This window comes from Lepidochelys kempii, chromosome 17 (genome assembly GCF_965140285.1).
Source record: "Lepidochelys kempii isolate rLepKem1 chromosome 17, rLepKem1.hap1, whole genome shotgun sequence".
Taxonomy (NCBI): Eukaryota; Metazoa; Chordata; order Testudines; family Cheloniidae; genus Lepidochelys; species Lepidochelys kempii.
The window spans coordinates 1,519,788-1,546,505 of record NC_136396.1 but is presented as its reverse complement, the minus strand read 5'-3'; the positions used below and the strand labels follow the sequence as shown (position 1 = coordinate 1,546,505).

The following is a 26,718-nucleotide window of genomic DNA, read 5'->3' as shown; positions in this document are numbered from 1 at the left end:
ACAAAGGAATCAGGTGACCACCTGGCCCGGGAAAGGAACAAAGCCCAGAGGAGGAGGGGCTGGAGGGAGTTTCAGTTTGGGGCTGGCTGGGACATGGAGTGAAGTGCAGACGTGGTTGTCTGGCTCACGGCCCCCCAAAATGGACCCAGCTGAGGGGTCCCGTTCTCTGCACCTGCAAGCTCTGTTTTAGACCATGTTCCTGTCATCTAATAAACCTTCTGTTTTACTGGCTGGCTGAGAGTCACGTCTGACTGCGAAGTTGGGGTGCAGGACCCTCTGGCTTCCCCAGGAGCCCCGCCTGAGCGGACTCGCTGGGGGGAAGCACACGGAGGGGCAGAGGATGCTGAATGCTCCGAGGCCAGACCCAGGAAGGTGGAAGCTGTGTGAGCTGTTGATGTGACGAAGTGGGCCTGTTCTTAATGTTTCCTCCGAATAGTGTGGGGGTGCCTCAGTTTCCCCTATGCAGTTCTTAAGTATCTAGGTGGTGGGGTAAGGGTGTATGGTCGTTGCAGAGCCCTAGAGGGCAGGTGTGTGCAGGGGTCTGGACACAGAGAATGGCCGACACCCTGTTTCCTGGCCACTGATGGCCTGGGCCCTTCCCCCCTGCGAGGTGAGAGCTAAAGGGTTGGAGAACAAAGGAATCAGGTGACCACCTGGCCCGGGAAAGGAACAAAGCCCAGAGGAGGAGGGGCTGGAGGGAGTTTCAGTTTGGGGCTGGCTGGGACATGGAGTGAAGTGCAGACGTGGTTGTCTGGCTCACGGCCCCCCAAAATGGACCCAGCTGAGGGGTCCCGTTCTCTGCACCTGCAAGCTCTGTTTTAGACCATGTTCCTGTCATCTAATAAACCTTCTGTTTTACTGGCTGGCTGAGAGTCACGTCTGACTGCGAAGTTGGGGTGCAGGACCCTCTGGCTTCCCCAGGAGCCCCGCCTGAGCGGACTCGCTGGGGGGAAGCACACGGAGGGGCAGAGGATGCTGAATGCTCCGAGGCCAGACCCAGGAAGGTGGAAGCTGTGTGAGCTGTGTGTCCTGCAGACAGGCTGCTCACAGAAAGGTGACTGCCCCAGAGTCCTGACTGGCTTCATGGGGAGCAGTTCCAGAGCATCGCCCGGGGACTCCGTGACACAGGGCCAGCCGGTGCCCCCACATTTGGTGGGAAGGGACAGACAGACAGACAGGAGTGGAAGCCTGGCTGGGGGCAGGGGGGTGGAAAGGGATTGACAGACACGAGTGGAAAGCTGGCTGGAGGGGGTGGGTAAGGACAGACAGACCAGTGAAAAGCTGGCTGGAGCGGGTGGGAAGGGACAGACAGACAGACAGACCAGTGGAAGGCTGGCTGGAGGGGGTGGGATGAGACGGATGGACGGACAGACAGACCTTGCATCTTTCCACAGGTATCCTGGGCACTTTACATTCTGTGGCCCAGCTCTGGCAGCCTCGGCCTTGGCCCTGGCCCAGCGACACAAAGCTCCGCTCTGAGCCGGGTTGTGACTGTGAATTGTCAGTGGGCTCCTTGACAGGGGGTGTGTGAAGCCAGCAAAGAAGGGTAACGAGCCCTGGCAACCGTTCCCAGGAGCTGTCAGCCAAGTCTGGCACCCTGGACGCTGAGCAGGGCCTGGACCCACCTCGAGCCAGGCCCAGGGGGCCCTGCACAGGCCAGCTCCCGTCACAGTGCAGAGGGAGTGGGCCCGAGGGCTGCTGGCTTGTTGGCCATGGAGGCAACCGAGCCGCCCCCCAACCTGCTGTCTCCCAACAGCAGGAGCTGGCATAGGAGCGCTGGCTCTGGGGCAGCTCACAGACACCCACATCCTCAGGGGAGTGGGCTTGGGGCTCAGTCAGGCTCTGAGCTGTGACAGCTGGCCCTGATCCCGCTTCGGGAGTGTCCACAGCGTGTCAGGTGCAGCCCCACCCTAAAGAATGGGGAGGTGGGCCCCACTTGTCACGGAGTCCCCGGGTGATGCTCTGGAACTGCTCCCTACGAAGCCAGGCAGGACTCTGGGGAAGTCTCCTTTCTGTGAGCAGCCTGTCTGCAGGACACACAGCTCACCCAGCTTCCACCTTCCTGGGTCTGACCTCGGAGCATTCAGCGTCCTCTGCCCCTCCCTGCGCTTCCCCCAGCAAGTCCGCCCAGGTGGGGTCCTGGGGAAGCCAGAGGGTCCTGCACCCCAACTCCGCAGTCAGACGGGACTCTCAGCCAGGTAGTAAAACAGAAGGTTTATTAGACGACAGAAACATGGTCTAACACAGAGCTTGCAGGTGCAGAGAACAGGACCCCTCAGCTGAGTCCATTTTGGGGGGCAGTGAGCCAGACAACCACGTCTGCACTTCACTCCATGTCCCCAGCCAGCCCCAAACTGACTCTCGCCAGCCCCTCCTCCTCTGGGCTTTGTCCCTTTCCGGGGCCAGGAGGGCACCTGATTCCTTTGTTCTCCAGCCCTTTAGCTCTCACCTTGCAGGGGGGAAGGGCCAGGCTATCAGTTGCCAGGAAACAGGGTGTCGGGGCCATTCTCTGTGTCCAGACCCCTGCACACACCTGCCCTCTAGGGCTCTGCAACAATCATACACCCCCATCCCACCCCCTAGATACTTAAGAACTGCATAGAGGAAACTGAGACACCCCCACAATATTCAGAGGAAACATTAAGAACAGTCCCGCTTCATCACATCTCTCCCCCCTTCGAGACTGAACTGAGAGGGGTCACTTTAGCTGGTGACCTGAGGAACTTCGAAGCCACCAACGTTCCCATGGATGCCCCAGCATCTCTCCCATTCCTCGGTGGGAGTTACACCAGGCCCTTCCAGTTTCACACCCTCCCTTAGGTCGGGGGTGGTCGATAGCACTCGCAGGCCGCATGTGGGAAGGTTTATGCAGCCGTGCCCTTTTGCCACTCCAAAACTCCTGGGGGTCAAACTGGGATCGGGTCTTCTCCCTGTGCTCCAGTCTGGAGGCCTGCAATTCAGGCTCTCTTGGTTAAGAGCCCCCGTCTTGACCTGGGCCACATACTGTTCACTTACAGAATCAGCATGGAGACATCCCTTTCTCAACAACTTTGTCTCCCCAACTAGCTGGCCAAACACAGCCACTTGGTTATAGGACTGTTTAACTTTCTTAACAGCTTTCACTCCATCTGAGACCTTCTCAAAGCTATCCACACTGGATCCTTCAACAGGAAAGTCAGTGGATCCATTCACAACAGAAAATTTCTGGCTGTTAGGAACTGAAACTTTCTGGATTAAATCACTTTCACACCCTTCAGTTGCAGTAAACTGCTTGCAAAGACGACTATGAGGATTCCTTTCTCCAGGGGCTTTTCTATGCAACAATTCACTCCTCACAGAAATTCTGCTCTTACCCTCTTTAACGAGGGCTTGCTCTAGAGGAACACTTTCCTGAACAACAACAGACTCTTTCTGGGTCTCCCTTACATCCAGAATTACCTCTGGCCCATCCGGCAGATTCCTACACCATCCCCTTTCAGGCAAACTTACAGACTCTCTAGATAAAAGGTCAGAAGCATTCTCCTTCCCTTTGCCACACACAAGTTCAGGAATCTTTTCCTTCTTGCTACAGGTTTCCACACCCTCAGTAGGTAACACAATCACACACCTTCATGCTCTCCTTGTGCCCTGGCTAGGATCTCACCCTGATCAGACAGAGTTGCTCCACCCTTTCCCAACAACACACTAGCAACAGGCAAAATACAAGCACCAGAATTGTCTGGTCTCGGGGATTTTACATAGACACTAACTGGATGCGACCTAGTTACAGGGCCATTCTCCCGAGCAGACACAAACTTAGGACCATTCCCTTCCTGGGCTTTAGCTGAATCAAGAACCAGCTCTGAAACAACTGCACGACCCTCAACCATCACAGGCTGAAAGGCCCCTTCTGTCTGCTCCACAGACAAAGAAGAGCCGGACGCACTTTCTCCTTTCCCAGACACACAGCTTGGGATCTCATTCCCCTGGTCCCAGCACACAAGGCGGGTCACAGACAACTGCTTGGAGATCAGGGTAGCTCCCTCCATAGGCAAGTCAATACCCCTGACAGACACAGGCACGTTTCCTTCCCTGTCCCAATTCTCCACCCAGGGACACTCATCTTCCACTCTCCTCGCCTTCCCACCCTGCTGACTAGACACAGCCATCAGCTCATAAGGCTGCCTGGGCTCATCCAGACTTTCCTTACCAAGCACCTTGCCGCTCCCCACAGATCCCCTGCCCTGCCTGTGTCTCCCCCCACTCAGCTGGGGTCTCAGCTCCCACTGTGCTCAGCGCTGCCCTTGCTGTCCCAGTGGGGGTAGGCAGCGAGCTCGCTGCTTTCCTCACTGCGTCAGAGCCGGCCTGAGCCCCCTCTCCGGTGTGCAAGGGGGTGGGGAGCATCTCTCTGTCCCACCCAGCCCCAAGGGCTGGTTACAGGCAGGCAGGTAGCCTGAGACTAACAGCTCCTCCCCGCTGCCAGCCAGGTCATCTGCATTTTCACTGACCATTTCCCTCTCCACTGATTGGTTCCCTGGATTCAAATTCAAACCCTCGGCAGTTACAGGAGCAGGGCCTGGATCCTGTCCCAAAGAGACACAGTCACCCCACAACAGGGTCTCACAGCTGGTGTCCTGGAGAACCCCAACAACCAGCTAGCCCCACCCCTCCTGGGTCTGCACAGGGATCCGGGCCATAGGTAGGGCGAGGGGCTTCATCCCTGGGACCTTCACCCAGCTCACACAGCCCCACAGCATCTGAGGCTGCACCACCCAGGGCCTGACAACAGTTTTCTCTCTCCCAGGATCTCGCCACCCCAGAAATGTCTCCCCATTGATCATCACCTTCTGCTCCCACTGGAGGTCCGAGGGGCCTGGCCCCAGGAAACTCCACGCAGACATATAGGCTGGGACCAGGAGTGGGAGCCTGTCCACCTCCCCACCCATCTGGCTGACGGAGTCTATGGCCTTGGGACCCAGCAAGGGAGCTAGACACTGGGGCTTTTCCGCAGGGTCCCCCTGGTTCAAATCGCCAGCCTGCTCAAAGGCAGTGAGGTGGCATCCACATCCCCCCCACCCCCTTAATCAGGGGCAGCAATTTAGTCTCGAGGTTCCCTGCAGAACTGGCCCCCCGGGGTCTATCCCCACTCACCCCTGGGGGGTCCCCTAGGCCTCTCCGCTCCCCCACCGCCAGTTCATGCTGCTGCTGCTTCTGCAGCTCTTTCTCGGGCTCTCGCTGTCTCTCCCAGTCCTCTTGCTCTCTCTGACTCAGCTCCAATCCCGTCCATCTCCAATCTCCCGATGGGGAACCCAATCCTGACGATCCTCATCTGGTCGGGGACAGGAGTCTTGGGGGGTGCCTGGCTACCACTCAAGCTGCTCCCAGATCCTGCTATAGCCTCATTTGGGGTCAGGAATCTGCTCCTTAGAGCGGTCATCCTCCTCCAGCTGCATGATGAACTCTGCTTTGGTGAACTTTCCAATGCGCAACCCCCTCTTCCTGCACAGGGTTCCGATGTCCTTCTTAAGGAGACAGTGACAGGCCATCACTCCGCTCTTCCCAAGTTGTTGTGGACTCACCGGCCTGTGTGCTCTCAGCTCCCCACGGTTTCCAGGGAGAACCCCAAGTGTGCCAGCCCTTCTCAAGGTCACCACCTCTTTGCCAGGGTCGAGCTGCAGACTCCTCCGCCCCTGGGACCGCTCGCTACAATCCCCAGGGGAACCCTGTTACTGCAAAAGTCCTTCTCTCTGGTCACATACTCCCAGGGGTTAACCGCCCCTGAAACCGTCTCTCTCTGAATCTTCAGCACGCCTGGTCTCCGTCAATCCCCCTTCGTTTTACTGCTCCCCAGTCACTTACTGCAGGAAGCGCCATCCACGGGGTGCAGTACATCCCACCGCTCCCACCAGTTGTCACGGAGTTCCCAGACGATGCTCTGGAACTGCTCCCTACTAAGCCAGGCAGGACTCTGGGGTAGTCGCCTTTCTGCGAGCAGACTGTCTGCAGGACACACAGCTCACACAGCTTCCACCTTCCTGGGTCTGACCTCGGAGCATTCAGCATCCTCTCTGCCCCTCCTTGCGCTTCCCACAGCTAGTCTGCAAGGCGGGGTCCTGGGGAAGCAGAGGGTCCTGCCCCCCAACTCTGCAGTCAGACGTGACTCTCAGCCAGCCACTAAAACAGAAGGTTTATTAGATTGTTGCCGGCACCCAGTGCCGAGAGGCTGAACAACAGCTTGAGTGGTTCGTTACTCGGTGTGCTACACCCAATAATCACAACGGGGTGGAGAAGCAGAAAAGTTTATTTGAAGCTTCAAATAGGTACAGGGAGATTTGAATCTCAGATCCTGTACACAGAGCAGGAAGTTACACAGGCTTGTATACATCCTTTTTCCCAGCATACTTATCCAATAGCAAGCTGCCCCAAGTATCCATATAGCCAGCCAATCCAGTTCCCAGCTAGTTCCCTGGTTCTCTGTATCATTTATTAAACTATACATAAAGCTGCTTTATTCAGCATTGTTCTTCCATATCTGCCCTGTGTGGCCTTGCTTAGTTTCAGGCAGTCTGACTCTGCAACATATTGTTGCAGATTCTCAGCATAACTGCTGTGTGTGCCTCCAGGCGGGGGGGGGGGGGGGGGCAAGGACACTTGGGCCTAGTACGCAGAGCTGCTGCGAGTGCCTCCAGGCGAGAGGGGGGGCCAAGGACACCTGGGCCTAGTGTGAGGGGGCTTCATCGACACTCGTGGTCTTCCATCCCCTCGAGTTACCTAGTGGCCATGCCCCAGTGTCCTCAACAAGATGACAGGAACATGGTCTAAAACAGAGCTTGCAGGTGCAGAGAACAGGACCCGTCCGCTGGGTCCATTTTGGGGGACAGTGAGCCAGACAACCGTGAGCCAGACAACCACATCTGTACTTCACTCCATGTCCATGTCTCCAGCCAGCCCCAAACTGAAACAATCTCCAGCCCCTCCTCCTCTCGGCTTTGTCCCTTTCCGGGGCCAGGAGGTCACCTGATTCCTTTGTTCTCCAACCCTTTAGCTCTCACCTTGCAGGGGGGAAGGACCCAGGCCATCAGTGGCCAGGAAACAGAGTGTTGGCCATTCTCTGTGTCCAGACCCCTGCACACACCTGCCCTCTAGGGCTCTGCAAGGATCATACACCCTTACCCCACCACCTAGATACTTAAGAACTGTATAGGGGAAACTAAGGCACCCCCCACACTATTCAGAGGAAACATTAAGAACAGTCCCACTTCGTCACACCACTACCTGGGCCATGGGTTACAGAGAGCAGCCCTGAATCTGGCACCATTTCCCCTTTAAATTCCCTGCAGTCCCATGGTCCCCTATTGCCTGCCATGTGGTGCCACCAATCTCACCTCCTTGGCTGCCAGGGTCAGGCTGTGCCCAGGCTTCACAGCCAGAGGAAAGACACGAGACAGAGGCAGTGCCAGGGCTGTAATCCCTCCCCATCCTCCAGGCCGGTGTGAAGGAGCTGCCCAGAGGTTACATACACTGCCTGGCAGGCAGGGTTCATAAATGGGGCACATGGGGGGCAGTGTCAGGCTGCAATTCATGGCCAGAGATTTTAGAGGGGAACCCCCCAGCTCACCTGCCCCTTCCCCAGTACCATCCAAAGGCCAGGGGGCTGTCGGCTTGCCCGCTGCAGGGTGGCAGCAGGAACTTGCTGAAAGCCCAAGGCCTGACACTCCTGGGCCAAAGCCAGAACCGAATTCCTCCCGAGTACGCTAGGCCCCAGTGTGCTGCTCGTGCACAAGCAGGGCTGCTCAGCGCAAGGCCAAGCGCTGCATGCCGGAGCCTGTGGCCTCTGCCAGCTGCATCACGGGAATGGGAGGTAGCCCTGAGCCACGCCATCAACCCCCGGGTACCTTTGGGGCCCCCGGAGGCTGCCAGGCCAGAAAACTCCTGCAGCCCATAGCCGGGCAGGGTGGGTGCAGCGCCTGGCCTGTGTGAGAACAGGGTGCGTTGCCTTGGGAGGTTCAGGTGGCAGCCCAGCCAGCGGGAGCCCACGGCACAGGGGCTGCCAGCCCCATGTTAAAGGCCCCAGCAGATCGTGTGGCTTTTCCATAATCCAGCCCCGGTCTCTAGGCTCCTTAATGCAACTTTTATTAATATGCTCAAAGAAAGAGGTGTTCTTGGCATGAATTCCCGTGGCCTGTGGTGTGAGAGCGGGTGACTCCCCCTGCACTGGCCTGGCTGCTGCATCACAAAGGGCCCTGTTCCGGGCACAGGAACATGAAAGAGCCGATGGCGTGTTCAGGGGGAGGCAAAATCTGAAAGGAGCCTGAGTCCTATGGGCCCTGCAACATCACCCCATTGCAGGCTGCCAGGCAACCAGGCTCAGCCCGCCCCTTGGAAGCCGTGAATTCAGGAGAGGGGGCTTGGGGGTAACTCTCGGTCAGAGGCCTGGGAAGGGAAGAAGGCAGATTAAGCGCTAACCCTTTCTTTGCCAGGCTGAGGCCTGGGAATACAGCTGAACAGAGCCTGGCCTGGGAGGGTCTGAGCCGCCTGCTGACGGGGTGCTTGGCACCTCACGCGACTGGGTCTCTTGCTTGAGCCAAACCCACGCGGAGGGTATTGGGGCAGGTTGGCTGAGACCAGGAAGAGCCGGTCTTGGTCCCAGAGGCCATGGAGCCATTCCCGGCTGCGCACAGAGAGCAGGGCCAGCTGCCCCCAGGGCTGAGGACGGGAGAGATTCACCCACCCATGTGGAATCCTGGTCCCAACCAAGTGGCTGGGCTCAGCACAGGCTGGTCTACAGTCTCACAGCTGGAGGGGGCCTCTGGAAACCCCTGTGTTCCCCAGGGCTCCCATCAAAGGCCAGCAATGGGATGCACACAGCTCCCAGAAGATGCTCTTCAGGCATCAGCCAGGCAGGGTCTGCTCCCTCTCCCCTCACCCAGCAGCCCTTGTAGCCCCTTGCAGAGCCCCCAGAGCCCCCGAGGGGCAGGACGAGCTCATTGTTCTCGTGGCACAACCCGAGCTCCTGCGAGAACAGACCCGTCAGCACCAGGGCAGAGCCCAGCAGTGTGGTGCGGTGCCAGGCTGCCACAGAGCAGTGGCTTGGGGGTCTGAGCCCCAGGGCTGACAGCCCCTTTCACCCCCTGGCACGGTTGTCCCAACCCTTCAGACCCATCAGATACATCCAGCATCGTGCCGGTTCCTCTGTGAGCCTTGCTTTGCTGGTACCGAGAACTCAAGGGGCTTTTCCTGATGCCCTTGGCCAAACCTCTCCCTCCCCACACACATTGTGCTGGGTGGTGGCTCCCACCTTCACCCCAGAGGTGGCTGCATCCTTGGTGCCGGAGGGACGGCGGCTCAGCTGAGAGCAATGTGAGAGTTGAATGAGTTCAGCTAGCTGGGGATGGGGGGCTGCAGATGCTCACAGAGGCGTCATGGCTGTCGTTACAGATTCGGGCTCCAGAGGGAGGCCCAGCTTGCCCTGCCTGACAGCCCTGGGTCTGGGCGAGGGCTGCCACCTCTGGGGCACCAAACACCAGGGCATGTGGCATGATCCCAGGGCCCGGGCACCTTTCAGCTAGCTCAGAAAAGGGACATTCCTAGGGAAACCTGACCAACCTGCAGCCCTGGACTGGGTTTGTCTCCTCCCCACCCCCCCAGCATGCTCTGGGCCTGCACTGGGAGCAGGTGTCTTTCTACCCCCACCCCAAGTGAAGACAGGCCCCGTCTGCCCTCCTTGCGGGGTTAAAGCCCAGCATCCCACCCGATCTTTGGGAACACCTAGTGCAAATAAATGCCCCCCCCCCCGCATCCCCTCTCTGTCCATGGCTGCCTCATGCCTCAGAAGGGTCCCTGGACTCCCCTCCCCACCCTGCCATCTGGGGTGAGATCAACTGGGGACTCCCTAGACAGAGGAGAGAGGGGGAACAAAGGGGGGGAAGGGGAGGAGAGAGAGATGGGGAACAAAGGGGGGGGAAGGGGAGGAGAGAGAGATGGGGAATGGGCGTGGGGAGAGGAGATGGGGGAGGGGATGCGAGCAGGGTAGAAGGGTTGGGGAGGGGGCAGGGGGCTCGTGGGGCAGTATATGGGGAGGGGGAAGGGCAGAGAGGGAGTTGCAGTGGGGAGGGGGTCTGGGGGTAGATGAGGAGGGTGAGGGAGTAGCGGGGGGACAGAGGGAAGGGGCGGTCGGGGGGGAAGAGGGGTCAGGAGGGGGAGTGGGGGGGAGGGAAGGGGCAGGGAAGGGGCGGTCCCGGGGCAGGAGGGCGGCGAAGGGGCAGGGAAGGGGCGGTCCCGGGGCAGGAGGGCGGCGAAGGGGCAGGGAAGGGGCGGTCCCGGGGCAGGAGGGCGGCGAAGGGGCAGGGAAGGGGCGGTCCCGGGGCAGGAGGGCGGCGAAGGGGCAGGGAAGGGGCGGTCCCGGGCGGTTGATAAGGCGGCGGAGAGGCGCTGTCTGGCCCCGCGGTGCTGAAGGCGGCCGGGCCATGCGGGCCGTGGCGCTGCGGCTCCTGTGTCTGCTGGCGGCGGCTCGGGGGGCCGAGAGCCCCGGGCAGCCCGGCCCCGCCTGCGCCCCCGCCGGCTCCCCGGGCTCGGGCGGGCGGCAGCCGCTGGGCGCCACGTGGGCGCCCGGCCGGGGGCGGCCGGAGCCGGCGGGAGGCGCCGCCCGCAGACGGGCCAAGCGGGGCTTCACTTACCCGGGCACCCTCTGGTGCGGGGCCGGCAGCAACGCCGACAGCTTCGAGCAGCTGGGTGAGGGCCGGGACCCCCCCCCCGCCTTGCCCGGGGCCCTGGAGCCGGGTCGGGACCCCCCCCCCCCCCCGCCTTGCCCGGGGCCCTGGAGCCGGGTCGGGACCCCCCCCCCCCCCCCGCCTTGCCCGGGGCCCTGGAGCCGGGTCGGGACCCCCCCCCCCGCCTTGCCCGGGGCCCTGGAGCCGGGTCGGGACCCCCCCCCCCCCGCCTTGCCCGGGGCCCTGGAGCCGGGTCGGGACCCCCCCCCCCCCGCCCCGCCTTGCCCGGGGCCCTGGAGCCGGGTCGGGACCCCCCCCCCCGGGACCACCCGGGGCGCTGGAGCCGGGCCCCCCCCACAGCAGATCTATGCGAGGAGCGGCAAACCGCAGCCCCCTACCCCGCCCAGTCCGAGTGTGGACGGGGGCGGGAGACGCGGGGCGGGGGGGTCGGAGTGCTCAGTGACTGATCACTCAACACACCCCGCGGGGGGGGGCAGGTGAACCCTGTGTGTGAGTGTGAGGGGGCAAGTGGGGGCGTTTGCAGAGGTTGGTGTGTGGGGGGGTGTGTTTGGGTGTGAGCGGGGGTCGTTGGGGTGTGTGTGGAGGAGATGGGGGGGTGGGGTCATTGCGGTGTGCAGGGGGGGTTTATGAGTGTCTGTTGGGGGTTGTTGGATGGGTTGGGGGTGCACGTGGGGGTTGTTGGGGATGCATGCAGGAGGGGGTGGGGTCTTTGGGGGTGTCCATGGGAGGTGTGGGGCATTGGGTGTGTGGGGGTTTTGGGGTGTCTGTGTGAGGGGGTTGTGTGGGGGGGGTAGTTGGGGGTGTGCATGTGGGTTTTTGGGGTGGGGCCTTTGGGAGTGTGTGGGGAGGTTTTGGGGGTGTCCGTGGCATGTGTGGGGGTTTTGGGTGGCATGTGGGAGGCAGATGGGGTTTTGGGGGTGTCCGTGGGAGGTGGGGGGGGTTTGGGGGCATGTGGGAGGCAGATGGGGTTTTGGGGGTGTCCATGGGAGGTGTGGGGGTTGGGGGCATGTCTGAGAGGTTTGGGGGGCATGTGGGAGGCGGATGGGGTTTTGGGGGTGTCCGTGGGAGGTGGGGGGGTTGGGGGACATGTGGGGTTTTGGGGGTGTCCGTGGGAGGTGGGGGACATGTGGGAGGCGGATGGGGTTTTGGGGGTGTCTGTGGGAGGTGGGGGGGTTTGGAGGGCATGTGGGAGGCGGATGAGGTTTTCGGGGTGTCCATGGGAGGTGGGGGGGTTTGGGGGACATGTGGGAGGCGGACGGGGTTTTGGGGGTGTCCGTGGGAGGTGGGGGACATGTGGGAGGCGGATGGGGTTTTGGGGGTGTCCGTGGGAGGTGGGGGGTTTGGGGGGCATGTGGGAGGCGGACGGGGTTTTGGGGGTGTCCGTGGGAGGTGGGGGACATGTGGGAGGCGGACGGGGTTTTGGGGGTGTCCGTGGGAGGTGGGGGGGGTTGGGGGACATGTGGGAGGCGGACGGGGTTTTGGGGGTGTCCGTGGGAGGTGGGGGGGTTGGGGGACATGTGGGAGGCGGACGGGGTTTTGGGGGTGTCCGTGGGAGGTGGGGGGGTTGGGGGACATGTGGGAGGCGGACGGGGTTTTGGGGGTGGCGTGGGGTTGGGGTCGTGGGGTTGGGGTCGTGGGGGGCTTTGGGGGTGTGCACAGGCTGGGTGCAGGGTGGTTGAGGGGAGCGAGGAGGAGCGGGAGGGGCAGGGCTGTCAGCGAGTCTGGAAGGCAGCCTTGGCAGACTAGCAGCAGCCGGGAGGCAGGGCCCCACGTGTGCCAAGAGCCCCGGAGCCTGTTGCCTCAGGCCTGCCGGCCGCAGAGCTGGCAGCCCTCGGGCGTTCACGCTGGGGCCCGCTCCGGCGTGCCGCTCTTGTGCGGCGCTGGGGGCTGAGGTGTTCTCTCCCTCGTCCCCCCAGGAGAACACCGGGAGACCGACAAGTGCTGCCGGGAGCACGACCACTGTCAGCACGTCATCCACCCCTTCACGTACCAGTACGGCTACCGGAACCTCCGCTGGCATACCATCAGCCACTGCACCTGCGACCTGCGGTGCGGGGCCCGGCCCGGCCCGCTGCCGGGGCTGCACGGGGGAGCCAGCCATGGCCGACGGCCAGGGGATGCCGTCGGGCCGGGGGGATACGCTGCCCCGGCTGTTGAACACAAAGTAGTGACAGCTTGGGCAGCGGCAGGGGGTTGGAATTTCCCGACTTCTCCCCCCTGCCGGGAGCAGAGCCGAGCGGGCGCTGGAGAACAGGCTGCTGCAGGGCAGGCTGAGGCTACTGGCTTTCTTTGTAACCTGGGCCAAGACCCAGCCTCTGGGTGGGTCCACACACGTGGGAGGGTTTTCTCCAGTCCACGTGGTTCAGCCATCTCTCCCAGAGGAGGTCACTCGGTGGATGGAAGAATTCACCCGCCCCCCTCACTGCGTCTGCCCCGGGGGTTTGGTCGACCTGATCACAGCACCCAGGGCACAGGCCTTAGGCATAGGAACAGCTTACCCGCTGACGGAAGGCCCCAGAGACGGGTAGGGTTAGTTAACTGGCACGGAGTACAATGCTGCCCACTGGCAGCAGCTACAGGCCCCGTCACCGGGCCTGTTGGCTGGCTCCTGTTTAGAAACCTGCATGCCACAGTTCTCCCAAACCAGTCCCGCTGCCCTGAGGCCTTGTGCTGGAGACACTGGACAGCTCTCCCCACCGCAGCGCTTGCTCCGAGAGACAGGCTGCTGCAGGGGGTGAGGAACAAGAGCCGGTGAAGTCCCGTGACAGCTCCTCCCCCGCTGCCCCGGCCAGCGCCCAGATCAGCCTGGCAGGAGAGGCCCCGTGCCCCTTTCTTACCCTGCCTGAGGCTCTGCGTTGCCCTTGCAGGTTGAAAGGCTGCCTGAGGCAGGTGAATGACACTGCCTCCCGCGTGGTGGGCCAGGCGTTCTTCAACGTGATCCAGGTGCCCTGCTTTGAGTTCACCTACAGAGAACAGTGCGTGGAGCCCTATCTGTACATCTGGTAAGTCCTGACCAGGGAGCCTGGGGTGCTCCCACGCCCCTCCCGCTGCACCCCCCTCACTCTGCTTCTCGTCCCACTTCTCTCAAGGTGCAAGAAGTACAACACCGTGGCCATTGCGGTCCCCCGGGCGCCGGTGCTCTATGAGTTTGGTGGGGAACTGATAGACCAAGTGGCAGCCGGCTCAGACAGGGCTCCCTCCAGCCCAGCGCCCCAGCCCAGCACTCCCCCACCTAGAGAGAGCACGGGCAGATGGGCCCCTCCTCCGACAAAGCACCCACCCCCAGGCCAGGTTGTCACACGGGCTATGGACAGCTCCCAGAAGTCTGCGCCCACTGGGCCCAAGCCAGAGAGCCCCACCAAGAACCAGCGGAAGGGGAAAGGGAAGAAGAGAGGGAGGAAAACCATGAAAGGAAAAGGGCTGAAAAAGAAGAAAGTCCATTCCAAAATTGAGGTGCTGGGGCTCCCCACCCCCACTGCAGATGCTGCCTCCCTCCTCCCTAAGCATCTGGGGCTGGGGGAGCTGGGAAACAAGCTGCTGGACTCTGGGGGGAAGGAGGATGCATTCAATGCCATCCTGAACGATGCCCCCATCCGGGAGGAGACCCTGACTCCACACGGGACAGCGCAGGCTGAAAACAGTGACTGGGGGCAGTGGAAAACAAGGCCTTTACCTACTCTCCAGCCCACGTTCCCAGCTGCTAGCAGGAGGAAGAGGAGGCGGGAAAGAAATGGAAGGAAGCGCCTGAGAAAGAAAGCGGAGTCTCTGCCCAGGCCTGTCTGAGACTCACTGCAGCCAAGGCTGCCCTTCCCCTCGTCCCCAAGAGAGCAGCTTGCCAGTGTAATAAATTAGCTCAATGCAGCAGATGGTACCATGCTAGTGTTCTATACCTAACCCGTCCAGCCCAGACCCTGCTGCTGGCAGGGTGTCCGTGCAGGGCCGATGAGATGGAGCTCCTGCTGCTGGCAGGGTGTCCGTGCAGGGCCGATGAGATGGAGCTCCTGCTGCTGGCAGGGTGTCCGTGCAGGGCCGATGAGATGGAGCTCCTGCTGCTGGCAGGGTGTCCGTGCAGGGCGGCTCCTGCTGCAGGGAGTCCTCTGTGACTTGGCTGCTGCGTCACCAGCGCCGTTGAAATGTTTGTCCAGGAAAGAGGTGACAATGCAGTTTCGTACATTTGTAAAGCGGGACAAGGAACAGGAAAGACTCCAGATCTAATCCAGCACGGAGCCAAAAGAACAAGAGAGCTGGGCTTAGCATAGCCGAATGGGGAGAGCCCTGCCTGCTACAGAGCGGAGGGCACGGACCAGAAACCCCTGCTCGTGCAGCTGCGGGGCGGCAAAGCCTGCCTGTTCCACCAGCGGAGCAGACCGGCAGTCACCGTGGCAGCACCCCTCTGGCCATGCAGCGAAAGGCACAGTCCCTGCCCTGAAGGGTCTAGGCAAGATGAAAGTCCCTGGGGAGGGGTAGAAACAGGCGAGGGAGAGCACGCGTGTGATCACTGCACTAGTGTGCAGAGCTAGTGGTTCTTCTTCAGCTGTTGCTTTCCTGATCCCACCTCAGCTCCTGTATTTCCCCTGCTCCCCAAAATGGGTAATTGCATCAGGGGTTCCCAAGAGATACTTTGGCCCTGGTCCTTTTTTGCTTTACTGAAGTTTTGGGGCTCATGCTAACTGCCCCCTAGGAAGTAAACACCCACCCAGCCACTGCTGGCACAGCATATACCCCCCTTAGCGCCAACACCCCCTGCTTGGGTGCCTTTTAAAGTTAGACTCCCAGAGATTTGCTGGTTCCAGGGCCTGGAGCACGGTGACGGGGGCTGCTCTTCCTGCACACCCACAAAGAAACAACCCTGGTTGCGTCCCAGTGTTTGGAGGGGAAACAGCAGCACAATGGGACCCTGTGAGAGCAGATGCCAGAGAACTGGGCAGAGCAGAAGGGGAAAATTCTTCAGGCTCCCAGCCCTTGGTCAGCTCGGAGGCCAGCCCAGCACCTGACCCTCCCAGGGCAGCACTTAAAAGAAAAGCAAGTTGTGTGTGTTTCTGTGAACTGGGTGCTTGTTTGGCCTAGGCCAGGCAGACAGCGCCTTGGGCTTTGAGAAAGTATCCTGTTTGGTCCAAGTGTTGGACCATGAGAGGGGCGCAGGTTATTAAAGAACTAGGCTGAGTTACTCCTCACCATTAACGCGGTTTCATTTCTCAACGCTCAGCTCAGGCACGGAGCTGTTTTCCCTGCAAGCTGGCAGGGCAGGAATGGCAGTGGGAGGATGGGCATGCAGATTTCCCGCACTGAGTTAAGGGCAGGGCAGGCGGTTCCCTGCCCTGACCCCGCCTTAGCACGGCTGGTCAGTACCTTGATTTGGGGCATTCATTAACCAACTGCAGCTTCTTGCTTAGCTGGGATGGGGTTGCTGCTGTAGCAGTTCTCAAGCCACTTACAGAGCTTGGGGGTTTATAACAATAATTCTCTGCCCTGCTCCAGTGATAGCAATGGGGGGTGCTGAGTTTTACACACGAACCCTCTGGCCCGCAGGCAGGTACTAACTCCATTTGACTGAACAGGTCAGTGCCCTGCATAAAGCTACATGCCAAACCAGCGCCTATGGGCCGGGAACCCAGGCCAGAGCCCAGCCTGTGCTGTACCTACAGGTGGTAGCAGCTGGAGGGTCACTTGTGAACATTAACATCATGCCCACGCACCCTGCAATTCTGTGGTGTCCTCGAGGCAGGGCGCCCATCTGTCTGTGTGGCCTGCGGCTCTAAGAGTCAAGGTCTCTCACTGTGTGGACTTCGGCTGCTTTGCTGCAGCCACTGGGAGATCAAGGGGGTGGAGGATGTGCCTCAAGGAGCTCCCCAATGGGCTCAAGGTCTTGCAGGCACTAGCCAAGCACTTGGATGAAACGTGTATGAATACCTAAGAAGGCATAAGGCAGAGGTTTGCCCCAGTTACACAGCTCAGGAAAGCCCTGCTCCCACTCTCATTCTGCACTGAGCGAGAGATGCAAAGATCATGCTGGAAAACAGATCCACCAATGCATGGGAGAAGCCCTGTTTTCAGTGAGCTCCACCCTGGAGCCAGGCAAGCCATTCTAGCCAAGTCTCTCAGGAGACTAAAAAAGCCTTCATTTAAAACCAGCATTTGGCAAGATGATCCTTATCTCAGTGTCAGCCATAGGGCCCAGGTACGAGGTGCTGGGGGAGGGCCGTGTGCCTGTCCATGCAGGGAGGCCTCTCAGCGTTACCCAGCCACTCAGAGCATGCAATGCTAAAGCAAAAAGCACAGGAGCGTTTAGTTTCAGACTTTTGGGGAGATACTGATTTAAACCTGCCACCGCATCCTGCAGGACTCTTCAAATACCGTAAGAGACCAGCCCCTGCTCCGGAGAGGATGGGCCATTCCCCCGCCCTTGGACAAAGGATCATGAGAACCCAGACACATCACAAGCGAGCAGCCTACTTACCATGGGCCCCGCACAGAGCCAAGCGTGCTGCTTGTCACTCAGCCACAGCAGTGCAGCTCAGAGCGAGCCTAACCCTGGGAACGGCCTTTCCAAAGCTTTGCACTCCTACCGAGCGGCCATGGGCGTGCAAGGGGGCAGAGCGCTAGCCGGAGAGAGACATTTAAAACCACAGTGCAGTGCCTCCGAGCTCAGCCAAGCGTTGCTAGGCAGAGTCTTTCAAGCGATGTCCTGGGTGCAAGCGGGAGCGATGTAGCGTAGAAGGCTGCGGCCTCCTCTGGGGAAGGAGGCAGGGTGTGGGAGGGGATTGCGACTTGCAGGAGGGCCTGGGATACAAATGGGAAACGCAGGCTCCCATTTCCTACTAGCAGCAGCTCGTACACATCTTCCCAATCTCCCCCGTGGAGATCAGACCAAACCCACCCCGCCCGAGCAGAGGTTGGTGCAGGAGCGTTATCGTTATCCGGGCTGCAACATGCATGCTGCGGAACCGGAACGCCCCAGCCCGAAGCAGCAAGAGGGCCCAGCAGCGTAAAGGGAGGAAACGCAGGCTCTCTACAGCAGCGGCTAACACTTCTCATAACCTGCTGCATGTTTTGCCAGGGCCTGTAGCTCAGGGACGTGCCCCCTTGAGCGTTTACAGGCCATGCCATCATTAGAGCCACACAAGTGCTGGTAGAACAGAGACGGGGCAGCTACACTTGTGTGACGCAGGAGGGAGCGGGGTTGGCGTCTAGTTCTACGGGGACTGTCTGCATTGGGGAGGGGAGAGCAAGGGATGAGCCTGGAATCTGAGCCAGGAAGGGGGTGGGGCCAGGTGACATCTTTGCCAGGGAAACTGGACAAAGGCTAGAGGAGAGAGCCTGCAGTTTTGTGCTAGGTGGTGGAAAGCAGGGAACCCCAAGGCTGGGGTCAAGCTCCCTGCCCCCCAGAAGGACTTGACTGAGGGGTCCTGGTTGTACCCACAAGTTCCGTTTTAGACTGTGTTCCTGTTGTCCAATAAACCTTCCAGTTTACTGGCTGACGGAGTGTCACGGTGAATCCCAGGAAGAGGGGTGCAGGGCCCTGACTCCCCCACACTCCATGACAACCTGGCATCCCCAGAGCAGGGCAGGAGGTGGCTTACAGAGCGGAGCGCGTTAGTGCAGTAGGCAGGGAGAACGCTGGGTACAATCGACATCCCAAAAGTAGAATTTTATTGATGGAAAGGGAAAAAACTAAAACCAAAGACAGCCAGAAGGAGCGGCCAGACGAAGCGCAATGGCTCTCTGGCAGGTTCCTTCACAGGAAGCTACTCCACAGTCAAATTCCTGTCATACAGAACTGAACAAAATAAACAAACAGCGTAAGGTTAGTATGCTTGTTAATCTACCCCCGAGCAGAGCCCGCCTGCACGGTAAGGAGAGGGATGCAGCCAGGCCAGCACCCTGGGGAGCAAAGGGGATATGCTGTAGGGAAACCAGGTCCTGCACTCCTTGGGAGAACAGCTTCACCTTCTTGTCTCCTGCATCTCTTGCTATTTAAGGGCATTTGCACGCAACAGGACCTTTGTTTCCTAAGCTGTCTGCTCCTTTCCCAGCTGAGGGCAGAGCCCTCTGGGACTTCAAGGAGCGGGTTGTGATGTTAACAGATCAAGAGCAACAAAAATCCTGCTTCCAGGCAAAATCCTCCTGGAGAAGGCAGGTGGCGAAATACAGGGAAGTGTATTGAACAGAGCCCTCAGCTCTGGCAGGGCTGCTTCTGACCCAGGACAGACAGTACCTGCGTTCCGTCAGCCTCCTGCCTGGCTCCTGCTAGGACAGAGGGGAGGGCAGTGCCAGGGGTGTCGCCCTGATACGCTGGGCTGAGAACCCCACACAACACATTCAACACAAAATATTCTTCAGCATCAGCCCACCAGGCAACTCGGGCAACACAAGACGAGGGGCATTTCCTGGTTCACTGCTGTACTCTGCTTCTGCAGCAAATCCGTGGTTGAGAGCAGAGGCAGGCAATACAGGATGAGAAGAGAACACCTCCAGACTAGCGTTCAGTAGAAACACTATTTATTCACCCTTTTCGGTTACATGTGGACAGAGCTAAGCGGGATGACAGAGGACATGCACTTCAGGCTGATTCGCATTCTCCTCACCACAGGAGTGGCTGCACTTGCAGTGCCTTAGGTCTTGCTCACTCTTGGAAAAGCTGCTGTTACCCAGGGTTTTGCTTTGCAGTCCAAGTTAAAAACCAACTGAATAAATATTGTCCCAAATGAAGCCAGGAGAGGATGAGCCTGTCGTACAGCTGCTTCCCTCTCTGGCAAGAGCCCTAGCCCAGAGCTGCTCTGCTAGAACACCCTTGCAAATACAGCTGGGGCAGTTGGTGGAGTTTGGCAGAGCCCACTATACAAGGAGCCACCAAGCAAACAGGAGCAGAAACTTCAGAGGATGTGGGTTGAGTTGTCCGAGCCCCCACGGGATTTCGTTCCGTGGGTCGGAACGGGGACGGGCGACATTCAGAATACATGACGATCAAAATAAAACTTCGCTCTAGGCCAAGAGCTTTTGCATTTCCAGCTAGGTTTGCTTTCTAGTCTTTGGCTGTGAAAGCAGGTCGCTGTGCATTTCTAAAGGGTCTCGTTCGACCCTTGTAACTGTTTTGCTGAGCTTCCCACACGGTGAACCAAGGTTTAGTGCACAGAGGTGTCTGCAGCATCCCTTCCTATGATCTGTGTGTGTGTATTTATACCAGCCCTGCCAAGTATATTAGCTCATGTGGGTGGACGCACCAAGTGTCATTTCACATAGTTTTATGAAGTATAAAATAGGAGTTGTGTGGAGAAGGGAAGGGAACTCGTTCTCAGCTGTTCTCCCTCCCCCCTCCCCTCCCAAGAGAAAGAACAGAGGTCAAGGGTCAGGTCCAGCAAGGCCTATCGATCCATTTCATCCAGAAGTGGTGTGGCGTCCCCAGCAATGGACATGGGCGTGCTCTCGATCATGGGGCTGGGAGATGGACGAGGGGTCAGCCTCTGCTTCTGTTTCCTCCGCTCAGCCTCCTTCTCCTGGAGCCACTGCTCGGCCATTTTCCCCCAGTCGATTGCAGCGTGGCTGTTGGACCTACACAGACAAAAGCAGGAAGTGAAACATACGAATAGCAGGAGCCCAACAGGGTCAGTTTCCCTCCCCAGGTGCTGCCTTCGCAGAAGGATGCCACTACTGGATGCCCCCAAAGTCTCTCTCTCCTATTCAAAGGCAGGCAGGTGACAGGGCAGCCCACGCAGACTTCCTCCCCCAGCACGGTTACTCAGAGCAAGGTGCAGCCTGGCATGATGGGACCCTGGGACCCACGGGCTCTGCAGCTTGAGCTGGTGGCTCTAGGATGCCTGCAGAACTCTGTGGGCTGTGTTCAGTTACGTCGGAGGTAGCAGATTCCTCATAGCTGCAGAGTGGCCTTTAGTCAATGGGACCCATTGTGGCCAATTTCCTTAGCAGAGTCAGTTCCGCCCTTACGCCTGGCCAAGGAACGGGTTCCCGATTCCTGATCCAGTGCCACAGTGTCAGAAGGGGCCAGCCCGCAGCTCCTTGCTCTGGCTTCTTTACACCCCCCATCAGCACCACGGCCTGAACTGTACTTCCCCAGGGCCGATGGGCCGTGACTACGCTCTTCACCCTTGCTCGGCTGCAGTTCTCCCCAGACACCGCTTCCTCTGCCCTTTGAGCAGTGGCCATGCAGCTCTTTCTCCAGGTGCACATGCTGAATGTCCCCACCCGCCACCCCCGGCCTGTGCAGCACGCCCCCTACTGGCAGCAGGCAGAGTTACTGCAGAGCCTGGGTCCTGCTGCCAGGGCCGTGCTTGCGTGGCCCTGCACTGTGCTCAGGGCAAGAGTGGCTCAAAGACAGCAGAGAGCTGCACACATCCAGCACCATGGATGAGCTACTCACTTCGGCTGCTGCCTCTGCCTGGAACTGGACGATGGCTGCGACTGGGTGGACTGGGGCGTAGCGCTGGCCTGCAGCTGATGATACTGAGGGGTTGTAATTGGCTGGCTGGGGGTTGTGTAGGAGTAGCTGGGGGTCATCAGAGGGGTGGCCACTGGCTGCTGTGCTGGAGTTGTAAAGACCTGCAGGAGGACCGACACGCTTAGGCTAGCGCAAGGCTCAGGGCACCACCGGAGCAAGGCTAGACAGACGCCCAGAGCACAGCACATTCCCTCACCTTTTACCCAGCGAGCAGCCACACAAAGGGCAGGAGGCAGGGTCAGGTCCTCACTACACGTCACTAAGCCGCCATGCCTTCCTCAGGGCGCGGCCTAGCACCACTGGAGGGTTTTGTGGGGACTCCAACAGGGAGCGATAGGCCCCAGATGTCAAGTCCAGAGTGCCTACCCCAAGGAGGAGGGTTTTAGCTGAGAGCTCCCCAAGGGGGCAGGGGGCATCTGCTGCACTGAACCAAGCCAAGCCCCTCCTGCCGCCATGGAGGGCCGGAGACAGTGGGTGGAGTGGGCAGGTGCAGACGCACGCGGGGAACTGCTCAGTGGCGGGTTGGGAGGAGAGTCCAGGGCCACCTTCGGGCATGAGGCAGAGCTGGAGTGTTGCCTGCCTGCACACCTCCCAGCTGAAAGCCCTGCAAGCTCAGCACATATTTTCATAGCTAATCCCTTTCATGTGCAGCTCCATGCTGCCGATACTGAAGCACAATCATGTGGTTTCGTGTCCCTCTCACTCACCACTGGGTCCCAACCAACCCCAGGCACACCTTCCTCGCAGCCAGCATTGCATTTCCCATGTTCCCGGCCCTGGGGACACGGAAAAAGGCCCAGGAATCTGCACAGCAGGGCTGAATGCTGCAGCTAGGCCGCTGGCTGACCACGGCAGGTCTGTACTGCCCTTGGGTATCCGTGCAGCCCATTGTGCTGTCCCCTGCACAGCCAGTCTCTAATGCTGCCGAGGAAGGCGGCGCTTCCAGGAGGGACAGGCTGCTGCGCGCTCTGATTCCTGCCCCTCTGGCTCAGCTACTCAAGATACACCTACGTGATACGCGCTGCTGCCCCCTCCGCTGCCTCCGTAGCCATACTGGCTGGATGCCCACTGTGCAGGCGTGGCACTGGGGTTCTGCCCTTGGCCCGTCACCGCGGCGATGGCACTGAACATCTGTGAGGTCATGTTCTGTGGCAGCGCGTTCACGGCTCGGGTCAGATCTAGAAGAGAAAACACCGAGTTCCGAGAAGTGAAGACACAGGAAGAGAATGTGACTCTGGTCTGGGGACTAGCTTCGAAGTCAGCCTCCATAGATCTGACCGAGGAGACAGGCCGGTACTCACCAGCTAGGTTAATATTAGCAGGAGTAGCATTGATGGAGGCGGGGGTCCGGGTCCTGCTGCTGCTGCTCGGGGTGATACCTTGTGAAACAAGAGAGAGGAGTATGTGTGACACCCTGGCACCCCAATATTCATCACTGTCATGTAATTAGAATATGTTTTGTACAAAGTCTGCGTTGTGAGAGGTCATTCTAAAAGTCTTGATCTGCTAAACAGCAATATTGTTGGATTGTATGTGCTGTCGTCGTGTGTGAAGTTATGAAGTTTGGCTATGTGTGTGTAACTGAAACACGTTGCGAGGCTGAAAACACCCACAAGCAGCCTTTCAGGTACAACAGTAAAAAGGGCAAACAATGTTAATGGCTCATTGAGGAAAGGCACACAAGCACCAGGATTACCCCAGGAACCGTGTACAACAGAAACCTCTCCTCTCCGAGATAGCACTACACCATGGGAGCGGTTTGACCAGATCACTGCAAAAGAGCTTTCCAGCAAGTGGGGAGAAGATATAAAAGGGGGACAATGACATCATGAGGGTACTTGAGTCTCCCTACAACAACAAACCTGGAAACACCTGAGGAACAAGGACTGAACTGTGGGAAGTGATGGTCCCAGGCTAGAGGGATTGTTAGCCTGTGTATGAAAACCTGGGAAAGCCTTAAGAATCTGCCACCCTGTTTTATCACTCAGGGTGAGAATTTGCAAATTCATATCCCACCTATCTATTGTGTTAAGCTCAGTTAGCAGTTTTGTTTATTTACTAAGGGAATCTGCTTTGATCTGTTTGCTATCACTTCTAATCACTTAAAAATCCATCTTTTGGAGTTAATAAACTTGTTTTGTTTTGTCAAAAACTAGTGAGTGGAAATCATAACTGGGGGGACAAAAAGCTGTTGCATATCTTCCTCCACATTGAGGGAGGGGGCAAATTTCATGAGCTTATGCTGTACAGCTCTCTGTGCAGTGCAAGACAATATAATTTTGCGTTTACCCTCCAGACAGGGTGTGCATGCCTGGGAAGCTGGTAAGTGCCCTAGCTGTATAGCCTTCCTGTGCAGGGGCTAGTCACAAAGCCTGTCTGCATGTTACTACAGCTGGGTGTGTCCCTACTTGTGTGCTGGTGAAAGTGTGAGACCGAGAGCGTGTCTGCAGCTTGTCACAGCATCAAAGCGTGAGTGGGAGCCCAGGCTGGTGGGTCGGGGGGCTCAGTGGTACCCCAGTTCCAGGTGACACGCCGAGGAGGGGGGAACCTGTCATAGTATGTAATTCTGAAATCTGAGTGGGGGTTCTTACTACCCAGGATTTTAAAAGATCCCAGCAAAAGTCTTGTGTCAAGGTGCTACTCTGCTCAAAAACAGGGACAATGGAATAAAGAGCATCTGGTACGTAGGGGACAGAGATAAGAGTGAAATGGTCAGGCCCAGCCCACACCATGCTGCTTGCCTGGCAGACAGATTCCTTCTAAACAGCATTAGTTTATGCGGATGAAAAGCAAAGCTAAGCACTTTAATCTGGTTTTCTTGGGAACATTTCCCACATTCAGATCAATGGAGCCTTTCTGTATTTCAACAGACAGGGAGTCTGGAACGTCACCAAAATCAAACTCTGATTTTCCGACATTCCAGTAGGTCTCCCGAGCCATCTGGATCCCCAAGTTCACTTTGTGGTTTTTGAGCTTTGTTTACAATCAGCAAGGCCATGGATGTTTAAAGAACAGAGCTTCACAGCCCAGCTTCTCTTACTGAGCCCTGTGGCACAGTCACAAGGATGACGCCGACCCTTTCTGGTGCAATGAATGAGTCACAAACACAGGAGAGAGACTTCTCTGCAAGGCAGAGCAAGAGCTGACATACAGGCAGACAGCAGATCGTGTGTGTCTGGCTGTACAAGTCCCTGTAACCGGAAGCAGCTCTGTAACTGCACATCTGACTAATTGCTGACAGATGCTTGATCCCATTTCCATTTAGACTATCCATGGAGCATGAGCCAGCCCTTAATTAGTCTGCCCCACGAGTTGATTTCCTGCAGGACAGAACAATTCTGGTGATTAGGATTTGGGGGTCACCTGGCACTGGGTCCTGATAATGATCCTTAAACCACCGGAAGAGCCCATTCACTGTAGGGAAGATCTGTCCCCGGTACCGGAATCCCTCTGGTGTTACCGTCACATACTCTATCCTGTAAGGTCAGGAAGGGGGAGAGACGAGCACATTGCACTGCGGCACACTTTACCGACTGCTGGCAATCAATCACCAGCTCCTCCCAACACAGCGTGAGAAAGGGATGGGTGGGGCACATGGTACTGAGATGATGGGGGCATCAGAAAGGAACCCACAGACTCTGCTGGGACTACCCGCCTTCCATCAGCTTCCAGCCCAGCCCCAGTAACACTTGGCCATGACTCAGGAAATGCCAATGGCTAGCGGACTGCTGAGGATACTCAAAGGGAATCCATACTCTCCCCTGCCGAGGGGTGGGACATGGCTCATGGTGGCCACCTGGTCAAAGGCATCGGCAGCCAACCTGATGAGACTACATGTGTGAGGCACCTGCAGACCAAACCCCAGGGGTCAGGGCTGCTGCTACACACTGAACCAGAGCAGAGCCCAAGAAAAGTCAGGCCGGGGACAAGCAAAGGCCCAGGCCCTGCAATGACTGACAGCCAGCTGTACGAAACAACATACATGCACCACTGACCTCGGTTTCCCTCGAGGCTGGTATCCGAGAAGGAATTTGCCAGGTAGCTCTTTACACGCACAGATAAAGTAAGGAATAAAGGTTGGCTTCTCCTTCTTGGTCTTTATTAGAAGTTCTTCCAGTTTCTGGTTAGAGGGGAAGAGAGATAAACGCTCCATTGAGATGCCCTGTGCAGCCTGGGGGCAGCACCAGGACTCACAGGGGCGCGCTGATGGCCTCAGAACACTGCAGTGCTGGCTTCCGCCCAGCCCACCCCTCCCCATGGCAGTGTCCAGGCACAAACAGCATTCAGTGGTTTCATCTAGGGCTCATTTCACAATGCTGAGTATGGCACGTAGGGCTGGCAGCTGTAACCACTCGGTGGAAGCAACTGGGAGGTCCAGATGGACACTCTCGTGCTTACTTAGGTCAGTGCTGCAAACAAGTCTTCAAGCAATGGTGTGAGGGGAGCAGCATCCCTTTATCCCGCTTTAGGGCACTCATGTCCCATCTGAGAGCCCTTCCCCTAGAGTGGGGCAGCAGCAGAGCTGGAGAGGGAGAGATGCCTTTCTGCCCGTGTCTTTGTGACGTGCAAGCACTGTCAGGCTGTCCTCCCTTCCCTGGCGTAGACAGTGACAAAGCCCTTCAGACATTCCGGCCCAGCAAGCCAGCCCAGGCTCTCTGCTGGTTCTACCGCTCCAAGCTAGCTCCCCCAGACACAAAGCGGGGAGGTGACCAACACAAGCACTGTGCGATAGGTCAGAACACATGAACCTCTTCTATTTTACCCCGGACTTGAACTCAGTGGTTCGTGTTCACACAGAGGCCAGGAGACTGATCTGGGGCAGCCAGCTGCTCCTGCGCTTTGCTTCTTACAGCTCTGCAGCAGCCCCTCTGGGAGGCTCACCTTCCTGTCTCCACCACTGCAGTCTTGGTAGTATTTGTGACTCAGCAGGTCTCTAGCAAAAGACGCCATTGGTTGGACATAGCGAGCGACGATTTCATCCAGGTCCTCGAATTCCTTGGAACGAACACAGAAAGAGCCACTTTATTCCGAGTCTGACTCCTGAACCTCCAGAGGCAAAACTGAACCCGCTGCGCTGAGCGATGCCTGGGCCTTGGGGGCTCAGACCCTCTTAACCCCGAATGCTAGAGGGGAAGGCACCACAGGGTGACGAGACTGCCTGTCTGCAGTGGAGAGCAGGGCAAGGGCCCTGGCTCCCTGGAGAGGCCCACTCCCTTAGACACGTGCTCTGTAGGATTAATGTGCACAGTGCAAGTGGTGGGCAGCTCAGTGCCTTTCAGTCTCAGGGATAAACAGTGACCCCAATTCTATTTGACAAGCTCGGAGGGGAAGCACTTTGTTCCTTAGACTAAAGGAGCAAATGGAGCACAGCAAACTGTCTTGCAGTGGTTGGACTAGATCAGGGTTTCTCAGCTGATGGGTTGAAACCGACCCAGGGATGGGGGCATGAAAGGCAATGGGGAGTCATGAGGCATTGGAAACAATCTAAAGCAAGGAAAAATCTCATTCCTGACTCCTCAAGGTCAAGTATTCTCGGTCAGCCTCCTGAAACACACA

At 58.4% G+C, this 26,718-nt stretch overlaps 2 protein-coding genes across 3 annotated transcripts in view; one reads left to right on the top strand and one right to left on the bottom strand.

The window, feature by feature from the left end:
* Positions 1-10,445: 10,445 nt before the first annotated feature.
* On the top strand, positions 10,446-14,570 carry PROCA1 (protein interacting with cyclin A1). Its single transcript, XM_073316002.1, has 4 exons — positions 10,446-10,710; positions 12,626-12,758; positions 13,577-13,711; positions 13,799-14,570. Exons 1-4 carry the CDS (start codon positions 10,446-10,448, stop codon positions 14,490-14,492), a joined length of 1,227 nt encoding a protein of 408 aa, XP_073172103.1. The 3' UTR covers positions 14,493-14,570.
* A 4,621-nt stretch (positions 14,571-19,191) lies between these two features.
* The window catches only part of SUPT6H (SPT6 homolog, histone chaperone and transcription elongation factor), a 32,037-nt gene continuing 24,510 nt past the window's right edge, over positions 19,192-26,718 (bottom strand). The window contains exons 30-36 of one of the 2 annotated variants that reach the window (XM_073315812.2): positions 26,044-26,157; positions 25,158-25,282; positions 24,526-24,638; positions 22,464-22,541; positions 22,174-22,340; positions 21,085-21,263; positions 19,192-20,258 (exon numbers count right to left, since the gene is read on the bottom strand). In XM_073315812.2, coding sequence (XP_073171913.1) covers positions 20,072-20,258; positions 21,085-21,263; positions 22,174-22,340; positions 22,464-22,541; positions 24,526-24,638; positions 25,158-25,282; positions 26,044-26,157 — 963 coding nt within the window. In that variant the 3' untranslated portion in view covers positions 19,192-20,071. Of the gene's footprint in view, positions 20,259-21,084; positions 21,264-22,173; positions 22,341-22,463; positions 22,542-24,525; positions 24,639-25,157; positions 25,283-26,043; positions 26,158-26,718 lie in introns of those variants that run through there. The other variant, XM_073315813.2, reaches the window with a different exon arrangement.